Source organism: Littorina saxatilis, linkage group LG10 (genome assembly GCF_037325665.1).
Source record: "Littorina saxatilis isolate snail1 linkage group LG10, US_GU_Lsax_2.0, whole genome shotgun sequence".
Classification (NCBI taxonomy): Eukaryota; Metazoa; Mollusca; class Gastropoda; order Littorinimorpha; family Littorinidae; genus Littorina; species Littorina saxatilis.
In genome coordinates, this window is record NC_090254.1 from 19,102,792 (window position 1) to 19,113,934 (window position 11,143).

At 42.7% G+C, this 11,143-nt stretch overlaps 1 protein-coding gene across 1 annotated transcript in view; it reads left to right on the forward strand.

Moving 5' to 3' along the window:
- The first annotated feature begins 8,235 nt into the window (after positions 1–8,235).
- Positions 8,236–11,143, forward strand: part of LOC138978341 (cobalamin binding intrinsic factor-like) — a 7,894-nt gene continuing 4,986 nt past the window's right edge. Inside the window, exon 1 of the mRNA XM_070351055.1 lies at positions 8,236–8,469. Within this exon, the coding sequence (XP_070207156.1) occupies positions 8,378–8,469 (92 nt within the window). The 5' untranslated portion in view covers positions 8,236–8,377. The remainder of the gene's footprint in view (positions 8,470–11,143) is intronic.

Below are 11,143 nucleotides of genomic sequence, written 5' to 3' on the forward strand. Positions count from 1 at the left end.
TAGTTTCGTAACGTTATAGAATGCATTCTATATTATAGAATGCATTCTATATTATAGAATGCATTCTATATTATAGAATGCATTCTATATTATAGAATGCATTATATAGTAAATAATGGATTTTTTTTTAATTAAATAATGAATTGTTTAGTAAATAAAAGATTTCTTTAATTACAACAATCACACTTTTTACTTTTGTGTAAATAATGAATTATTTAGTTAAATAATGAATTATTTAGCTATATAATGAATTATTTAGTTAAATAATTCATTATTTAGATCAACAGGAAAAAACGTAATTTCTTTACAAACGGATTGCCATACATGACGGCACGGCCTTGCGGTTACTACGGTGTCCAGCTCGGATAGGGACTGATCTGATGATCGACCCACTCAATCCGCCCCCCCCCCCCCCCCCCTCTTGTTTTCTCCAAAATATTGCTATGTATCATACCTGCGTGCAGAACTAAGAAGACGCTATAGTAGACATGGAAATAGCTCCCGCATCACTGAAAGCCGCCAATGGCGGCAACCGTAACTTGGCCCGGCGAGTCAGTGTGGACAGTGTGACCGTGACACTGAAAAGATGCACATGTCAGTGTGTGTGTGTGTGTGTGTGTGTGTGTGTGTGCAGGGCCGGACTACGGGGGGGGGGGGGAAGGGGGGGGGTTATGGGGGTTGCGCAACCCCCCCCCCCCCCCCTAGCCTAAACATGTACCTCACTTATTTAAAACATTTTCAGTTTATTATTGTTTATTTTATGCCGTTTCATGCAAGGAGCGACCATTTTCCTATCTCAGAATATGACCTACCCATCAGCTTCAGGGGGCTTCGCCCCCTGACCCCCGCTGGCTCTGCCCGGCCTTGACACCGCCCCCCCCTCTGCCCTGGTGCCGTGTGCGTACGCGTCAGTGTGTGTGATCCTGAGTGTCAGTGTGCCACGGTGTAACAGTGTGTGTGTGTGTGTGTGTCAGTGTGTGACGGTGTGTGTGTGTCAGTGTGTGTGTGTGTCACAGTCAGTGGCACGGTGTGTGTGTGTGTGTCATGTGTGTGTGGTGGTGTGGGGGTGTGTATGTTAGTCAGTGTGTGTGTGGGTGTGGGTGTGTGTGTGTCAGTCTGTGTGTGTGTGCAGCGTGTCAGTGTGCGTGTGCCATTGCGTGTGTGTGTGTGTGTGTCCCACGGGGTGTGTGCCGTGTGTGTGTGTGTGTGTGTGTGTGTGTGCCGTGTGAGTGTGTGTGTGTGCAGTGTGTGTGCGGCCATGTCAGAGTGTGTGTGTGTGTGTGCATGTCTGACTCGGTGTCTGTGTCTGTACTTGTCCCCACAATAAAGGCATAGAACGCAATGTTGCATCTTACCGCCGCTGTGACAATTATATCCGTAGCACTCATTATCTTGTCGAGTCATCAAGTTGTGAATAAACACTGTGGTAGACTCCGTTTATATCCTGTCAGCATGACTCCCACCGGGGACTGTGTTCCGCCTTATTTCAGCTGGGGTCGTTGTTACTCCGTTTTCAGCTGGGCTTGGTGTCACGCAAATGTAAGTGTCTGCACTAAAGTACAAACTATGTCTTCTAAAAAACTCATTTCCGGAAACGGATGTTTTTAGCACTAACCTAAGTAATTTGTCTCTCTATTGTTTGTTTAAATTTTTTATCTGACTAGGTTTATTATGTGACCCGCATCGGCTGGAAATACGTGCGGGTTGTCGCTTTTTGGGCACAAAAGCTGATCAAAATGAAGAAATAATAAACAACGGTATCATTTTATGGCCTTTCTGTATCATAAGTTTGTTCTATAGTTTCTTGCTGTTATGCTGATGCATTTTCCCGAACCTGCTTCAAGGCGTTGAGGCACGAGAAGTAAAACCAAAACCCATGTCAGACGCCGAGTTTTGTTCCGCGCTGGACACCCAGAACAAAAGCAAACCCAGCGCGGAACGCAGACAAAAATGCAGGGGGCCCAGCGCGGAACAAAACGTACACCACTTGCTTGTTTTGATTGCTTCTTATGACATAATGAGGACGCATTGAAGCACGCAATTGATACAGATGATCATAGCTTTACCCAAAAGAGAAATTTACGTTGAACCTTCATTTTTCACTAAAAACCCCGCATGCACGCCTTACATTCGGCCACTGTCAATTAACCAGGTAAGCAAAAGACGTTTTTAGCTGTCTACAAAGAAAACAATTATTCCCCTTTCTACTGACATTCATCAATTTTAGCTTAGATCAGTGTGAAAGTCATAGTTTGTGTTTTTATGAAGACACTTACGTTTGCGTGACACCGGGCCCAGCTGAAAACGGAGTAACAACGAGCCCAGCTGAAATAAAGCGGAACACAGTCCCCGGTGTGATGACTCGACGGGGTCATTGTGACACCGACAATGAATCAACCAATCAAACTTGAACAGGTCCTGTTTGTTAATTCTTAGGAAGTCAGGTCACCCTGTATAGTGCAAGGGAAGCACAGTAAGATCCCTTACATAATTATTGTCTGTAAATTTTGTTTTTTACAATGTTGTAGAGTTGTGAAATTCTTTATACCATTCATATTAAATTAAACCGTAGACCGGCTGACTTCTTGCAAAATAGCAATACTTTCTCACAGATCCCACTGACGTCATTATACATTTGTGCAATCAATAACACGCCTTCGATCCAATTATTCTTCGTACGCTCCCCCTAGCTTCCTGTTCGTCGCTGCGATGCGTGCCTCATCGGGTATGTCACTGAAATATTAAATAAAAGGTATCTTAACAAAGTTAGGATGTTGATTTTTTAGTCGCATCTGCTCATCAAAGGTTATATCTAAGCCCTGACTGTTTTATAATGCCAACTTTACGTCCAATTGAAGAGAAAATAAACAGTATGTGCATCAAAGTTGTGTTTTCCGACGAATATTCCACTTAAAACATAAAATATGGACAAACGAAGCTTCATGTGGTTGTACAGCTAGTATACATGCATTCTGTGTTCAATTGTGTTTCGATAGGCTAAATTTGTTTACCAACCATAACAGCACTAAAGAATTATTCGTGAAGTAAATCACTTTTTTGACTTGTATTTGACACGCTCCCCCGAGATTCTGTTTTTGTGCTTAGTACGTTCTCCCTATAAGCCTTTGTACACTCCCCCGAAAATAAATAAATACGAATTTGGGAAAATTAGCTGTTATTGAGCAAGCTGCAACCATGTCAACCTATGCAGTACGTTTATAAAATAACAGACATCTGGTTGAATAGTTAACTTTGCTTTTCTGTGCCTGAATATCAACATAATCTGCACTGTATCATCATTCAAACATCACACTTTGTTTGCACTCTAGTTCACTTAAACTGGGTGGGGTCACAGAAGTATTTTACCCCTTTGTTTCTGCTTCGAGTCATGCACGCATAATTTTGCATTTGTAATTCAGTTTTCACTTAAACACATTAAGTGTCCCGGTCGATATTGTTTGAATCTCTTAATTTAGTTTACACACACACACACACACACACACACTTGGAGACACACACACACTCTCTCTCTCTCTCTCTCTCTCTCTCTCTTGCACACACATACACACACACACACACATACACACACACACACATACACACACACACACACACACACACACACACATATATATATATATATATATATATATATATGTAAGTCTATAAACTTCTATAGAACTGATTATATGAATAAACGTTAGCCCACAATTATTTTGTCTTTCTCTCTCATTCACTTCCAACAAAGTTCGAAGCTGATTTGAATACTTTATTTTATGTTTACAGATGTATAAGTTTGTAATGTGAAAGAAACAGGGATATTAAAATAGTGTCTCTGTAATCAAAAGCGGGTTTTTAAATGTAACCATTTATGTGTGTCCTCCACAAAGTTTCAAAACAAACAAGGTATCAACAACAAAATTCGTCGGGAAAGAAGTAAATAAAGATGATAAGTTTGATGAAAACAATTCAATACTTTGGCCTTTCTTTTGTATGCAAGTGTGTGTGAGTGTGAGTGCGCGCGTGCGCATCCATAGCTTTACTCTGTAGCTTGAAGGCTGTGATCGATTTACCTTTTTATGGTACCTCAATGCTGATCTTTGCTTGTATCGTTTCTGACATGAGTCACATGTATACTTTTTAGCATCATCGTGAACATGTTGATGTTGACGAAGATACGCCAATTTTGCAAATGACTTTGCACATGTGGTACAAGCAAAGGCTTTTTCAGCACCTTTAACACACATGCCTCTGAAGAGAGCGTCTATGTGCAAATTTTTTGTTGCACACTTGACAGCTGTGTGGTTTTGCTCTTGAATGCCCATTCACATGAGACTCATAATCACATGCTTTCATAAATGCCTTCTCACAAACAGAACATGTATATCTGGGTCCACTGCCGCACCATGAACATCTCTCCTGTGGTCTTCTCACATCCCTTTGTGCTTGTAGCTTTTCCCACACTCTGGGCACAACTCCAAACAAACTCCCGCAGTTTTCATGGGTGTTGACGTCATCAAAGGCTTCGTTGTGACCACTTCTTCTTGGGTAACATTCAAAAATCTGTCTAAAGTCACTGCTGACAGCTCCATCTGTACAAAAACCCCAACTCCGTACCGATTAATAACTAATTCAGGAAAAGATAGACAAACATTGCTAAATCAGCTCTGTGTGTGTGTGTGTGTGTGTGTGTGTGTGTGTGTGTGTGTGTGTGTGTGTGTGTGTGTGTGTGTGTGTGTGTGTGTCACAGTGTGTGTGTGTAGACTGAGGTTATACACATCGTCTCAGTCAGTCATTAGATAATAAAAATAGTGGTCGAAGTTTGCGGATCATGAAAAATGCGAGCTTCAGTTAAATACTGCAAGCTCGCATTTTTCATGATTTGCGAACTTCGACCTATATTGTTACTATCGACTGTGACCCATTGTGTAACCTCTACTTATATATAAATATGTATTTATGTTGAAGTTCGACACGAAATACCCTTCTCTTAGGGAGTTAACCAAGCCGATAACTGTACGGAAAGCAATGGTAAACTGTCGGGGGATCGTACGAAGAAATGAAATCACTTATAGGAGGAGCGTATCAACACTGACAGACCCTTGTTGTACTACGGCTTTCTTCTATATATATTTATCTATCTTCTATCAATAAAATTCCGAGTGTCCTAATTAATCGTCCAAATATAGAAAGATGGAAAGCTTTGAAATGATCATTGGTGGTTCAAAGCAAGTGTTTTAGATTAAAGAATATCCCCGGATAAACAAATCGAAGCACAATAACTGCTGCCTTGAGTAAAACGTGGGGAAAGGTAAAAATAGACTAAAATAATACTTGTTACAGCACAAATCGTGTAAGTGCTCTTCGAAATGCCATCCAAAGTAGACATATGAAAGCATGAAGTTAGTTTAGTACATTAGCAAGCAGCGCTATCAAAATCAAGTGACTCAATTGACGAAAAGTATCCTTTTTTATGCGTTTTAGTATGCGACTCACCTTTATCTCGCGTCGTTTCCGCAAACAGGATGCTAGGGGGAGTGTGCTAAGAATATTTGGATCGACGGCGTGAATAATGGATCCGGATATTAGTAAAAAGGTCAAAAAAGACTTTTCAGAACAGGTACAGGAACTTGTTTGTGAAGCGTCATGCAGCTTTTAGTCACACGTTTGCCAAGTCAGGGGCGGATCCAGGGGGGGGGGGGGGGGGGGTGGGGGTGGGGGTGGGACCGGGGTTTCCAGACACCCCCCCCCCCAACAGCCTTAATAAAATAGAAAAAAAGAAGAAAAAAGAAAGAAAGAAAGAAAGAAATTTGAAAAAAAAAAGATGGCTCAGATTGCACCAAATTGCTCCCTTTTTCTTGTAAATATCAACATTTTCCGGGGACCCCCATAGGAGCCGGCCTTTGCCTTATAAATGACGGTTTTGGAAGGTCAGTACGTAGTTAGGTAATTTGTTGGCTCAAGTTGCACCAGATCGGTCAATTTTCCTTGTTTTGATCCCAATTTCAGTGTTTTCTTAAATTAACTTCTTGGAAGGTGTATTAGGGGACGTTTCTTTGCTCAGATTTCACCAGATTGCTCCGTTTTCCTTGTTTTTATCAACATTTTCGCCCCCCCTAACGTGTAACGTGGATTTTAGAGAACGATCGAGCCGAAGACGAATGCGTTTGCTTCTTTTTTTAGCAACTACTCTCATGACATGCACACACAAGGTCGACAACTGTGCTGCCTCGTCACATTATCCACTTCACAATTTCCACAAAATCCTGCTCGCCTTCTCAAACAGTTTCCAATAAACATTCTGTCTGCCTGTGTGTCTCTAATTCAGTTATGATTACAAACCCTCTTATCGTGAAAACTGACACAATATACATGTACTACCTTATGCTACTCAGCTATTGCACGGAACACACACCTATACCTCCCTGTAAACAATGTTCAACAACATGATTGTGCCCAATTGATCTCTGATCAACTTGCTTTCATGCTGCTCTTGTCAGACAGAGTCGTGCTATTGCTACAGGGCCGGACCAAGGGGGGGGGGGGGGGGGTGTTCCAGGGGTTCCGGAACCCCACCCCTGGAAAAAGCATGTACCTTGCTTTGAGTGGTTTGTTTTTTATACTAGTTTTAGCACCAAAACAATGCTGCTCTTAACCCTCAAAACAAGGCCCAGAATGCACCAGATTGCACAGATTTTAACCGTTTTTCGCTGATTTGCCCCCCCAAAAAAGGAGGAACCCCCCCCTCCCCCCCTTACAACTCATTTGGTCCGGCCCTGTGCTTATACCCCGTTCACACAGAGACGCCGCTGCCACTCCGTTGTGAAATTGTCGGAGAGCGTGGCCAATCGTGGGCCAAACGTGGGAGGATATCCATGAGCGTTGTTTGGTCGGGGTGGGATCTGCTAGGTCGCGAACCTACACGCTCTCCCTACGCTTATTTTAAACTGCACAAAACAAGCGTAGCCGGGTCTGGGCGCAGTACAGTCGTGATGTAGATTTTTTTTTATAACCCCCGTCACACAGCTCTACGTTTTTACGACGACCATGCCGATCACTCCGATCTGAAAAAGTTATCGAGTCGGGGCTCGCCGTCAAAATGCAGCACATGGTGAATAAAAAAAAACCTACATCACGACTGTACCGGCTGCGCCCAGACCCGGCTACGCTTGTTTTGTGCCATTCAAAATAAGCGTAGGGAGAGCGTGCAGTTTCGCGACGTAGGGGATCCCACCCCGACCAAACCACGCTCATGAAGATCCTGCCACGTTTGGCCGCCCACGATTGGCCACGCTCTCGGACACTTTTCCGTCGTAGCAGAAGCGGCGTCTATATTATGTGACTAGGGTATTAGTGCTATTTGCTGGATTTTGACGGCGATATGCCCCGATTTGATAACTTTTTCAGATCGGCGTGCGTGATCGGCATGGTCGTGGTAAGGACGAAGCGCTGTGTGAACGGGCCTTTAGTAAGCCTTCTTTACGCACTAGATTGGATACTACTTTTTCGATATTAGCGCGCGCACACACATACAGCCAATCAGAGTTTAGGTTGCAAAGGGGGTCACGTCATAAAATCATTGTTTTGAATAACCTATTTTTTTCTCGCTTTCAGTAAATCTAATTATAGTTATTTTTTTTATTTGCTTTAGTTTCTGTTGCTTTGTTTTCATTTTGTTTGACTTACATTGATTTGTTTCCGCCTTCGTTGTTTCGTTTCAGTTTGCGTGTGTGTGTGTGTCAGTGTGTGTGTGTGTGTGTGCGCGGCATGAGGTTTGTGCGTGCGGCTGTGCGTGCGTGCGTGCGTGTGTGCGTGCGTGCACTAGCTGTGACGGTCTGTGCGTGCGTACGTGTTCCGGGTGTGTGCGTGCCTTCGTGCGTGTCACGTTTGCGTGTGTGTGTGTGAGTGCGCTTCTGCGGCGGCTCATGCGTGCAAACACTGTGCGTGCGTGCGTTCGTACGTGCGTGTGTGTGTGCGTGCCTGTGTTCCTTCGTTCCTCTATTTCTGTCTGTCTGTCTGTCTGTCTATATATTTTTTCGTCCGTCTGCTATACTGTGTGCGTTTCTGCGTGTATGCGTTGTTTTTACCCTTTTCTCAGAAATCTATGGTGAATCACCGAGGTATCGGACCCGCGCCGACTGTAACAAAATTCATCATGTTGGTCTTGAGCAGACTAAAAGTGCTCGTCATCTTCACTGAGTCGAGCAGTTTGTGAACAACATCCGTATCACATCACTTTGCAGTTAGAATCCGCTTTGGCTTTTCGTGTACGACCTTTCACATTATATGCCCATATATAAAAGGAACAGACTACTCGAGTCGTTAACACTACAGCCGTAATTCAGACATCAGAGGAACAAAACTCTTGAAAGCAAGAATGAAGACAGACAAAAATATCTGTTCGTTGGTTTTGTTGACTTTCCTCTTCGTCGCTACCTGTCAGGGTGCAGTCAGTGCTTCTCTCCTTTGGTGAGTGGCGGATTTGCTTTCTCATCTTAGTTTTTTTTTTTAAACGAGTGAATAGCTTTCCTTTCCTTTTATTTGTTTGTTGTTTTATTTATGACATGTTGTTTGACAGTTGTAGACGTTGACTGTGTGTGAAAATATACGTATGTTTTGATCATTATCAGGGCCGGACCAAATGAGTTGTAAGGGGGGGGTTCCTCCTTTTTTTTGGGGGGGGGGGGCAAATCAGCGAAGTGGCGAAGCCACAAGCGCGCGCCTGCTTCAGGCGCGCGAACTAGGTGGGTCCGGGGGCATGCTCCCCCGGAAAATTTTGAAAAACGGTTAAAATCTGTGCAATCTGGTGCATTCTGGGCCTTGTTTTGAGGGTTAAGAGCAGCATTATTTTGGTGCTAAAACTAGTAAAAAAAAAAAAAACCCACTCAAAGCAAGGTACATGCTTTTTCCAGGGGGGGGGGGTTCCGGAACCCCTGGAACCCCCCCTGGGTCCGGCCCTGATTATATATATTTTGTCTGTTTCCTTGCTTCTTGTCTGTCTGTCTGGTTTTTGTTTGTTTGTTCAACAACAAATATTTATCTCGCTAACATATAACACTTTTTCTGTGTATTCCTGTCTGTATGGTTGTCTTACTGCGTGTTCCAACAAAGGCGTTTAAACATAGTGTTCTTTGATTTGCGCTCTGCATGTGTCTGCCTCCACAGCGTTTTTGACAGATGTCTTTCTTCTTCTTGACTGACTCAATGGAAATCGATTTCGACACTCGACTGATGCGGAAGATCGAACGTCTAGCCTTCCTACCGCAGGGTTTATTTTACTAGTGCGCCCTGCGCCATCATTGGCGCATTACATCTGAAAATGTCCCATCACAATTCCCTTCAGTGAGTCAAACGGCGCATTGAGATTACGTACCACTGCGCCACCAAATGTACACTTTACATCGGATTAAACACACACACACACACACACACACACACACACACACACACACACACACACACACACACACACAGATAACACGATATAGCGGCTAATTCTCAGATGGCACCATATTGTACCATTTTGCATCTTTGGTCAAAACGCGTACAGGCCTCTTTGGCGCTTCTTGCCTTCAACTATGTCCCATCGGAATTTGGTTGAGTGGGACAAATGTCCCATTGCCTTTTTCTCCCAGGCTAAACCCTCCTATACCGCTTAATCTGTGTCCCGCCATGGATTAGTCGACGCCTGTTTATTTTGATAAGGCCAACCAAAAAAATAGTCTGTTTACGGTATCCCGACCGACCCTATTATTTCGCGCGACCCTAGACTTTTTTTTGGCATTTTGAAAAAAAAAAAAAGGTCTTTGTTTTTAAAAATATGTTTTTTTGGAGAAAAAAAATCCCGACCTACCGACCCTATTTTTTGTGTATGCCTATGTTACCGTAAACAGACTATTTTTTGTTGTTGGCCTAAACACTGTGTGTAGTCTATATATCAGTCAAATCATATCTTCCCCACCATAATTATGTTCGTCAGTATGGCCCTTCGTGGTCGGCTGGGCGTTAAGCAAACAAACAAACAAACAAACAAATATGTTCGTCAGTATTATTAAGTCTTACTTTCTGTCACCGGTTCTATGAGTCATTCTCCAAAGCTGGTGAATTAGGTCGGTCACTTGAAATTAAATTTTCACAGAAGCAAATGTGGTTAGACCTTTCCCCCTGTTTATGTGGATAAAGATATGTTTGAAGAAGCACCCATGGCAAAATGAATGAACATATTTGTATTTTGATATTTAATATAGTGTAAAAATGTCAGTAAATCAACTAAAATGGCGTCAGAAAAATGGGAACAGGCTCGGTACATATACTGGAAGCTACGGTCCATTGACACGATACATTTATTACGCATGATTTGTTGAAAAGTCACTTTGTGAAACGATAAAGGTTCATTCCTGTGCAATTGTTATTTTCTTTGTGTTTGAGACCCCCCCAAATGAAGTTGAAAACAGCCTTACGTGCGCATCGAATGTTGTCACGCTCACTTAGATTTTTCCGACCTCTGTAACCAAATGAATTTCTTTATAATCACTAATATTTTTTCGATCAAGTCAACAAGTGTAGCTTGAAGATGCAGAAACTGCATTCATTCAACCGAGGACACACTTTGGACGAATTTGATGTCTCAGAGAGTGTTTTGTGTCACACGTGATGGCTTCGTAACGGCCGTTTTCATTATAAGCTAGCATCAATTCACCTGAATGAAAGCATACATTTTCATGTTTGCACCTTTGTTAATGACCCAGCCATACAGATGCGTGACGTTTTTTTTTCACAATTTGTCGTGAATAATGACGTAATTCATGAAAAAACAAGGTGTAGTTGACATGTTGGACCGCTACGTTCGTAACGCCCTCTGCTACCGGCGAGATGCAGACCCCGATTGCTTGAACTCCTGGGAATCTCACATGACAAGGTTGGTATTATTTTGTCGCTCATTCATTCATAAGCATGTTTGTAAAAAAAAATCAAATTAAAATCACGCAAGTGTGAATTCTATGAAGTTCTTCAGCCCCACCGGGTTTCGCTTGTCAGTCCTGTAATCTCATGAAGTGAGCGTAACGGCATCTTCGGAATCTTGCGATTTAAAATAAAACCTTTTCTTAAAACAAAGGTGTATGGTCACGTAGATTGCTCACTT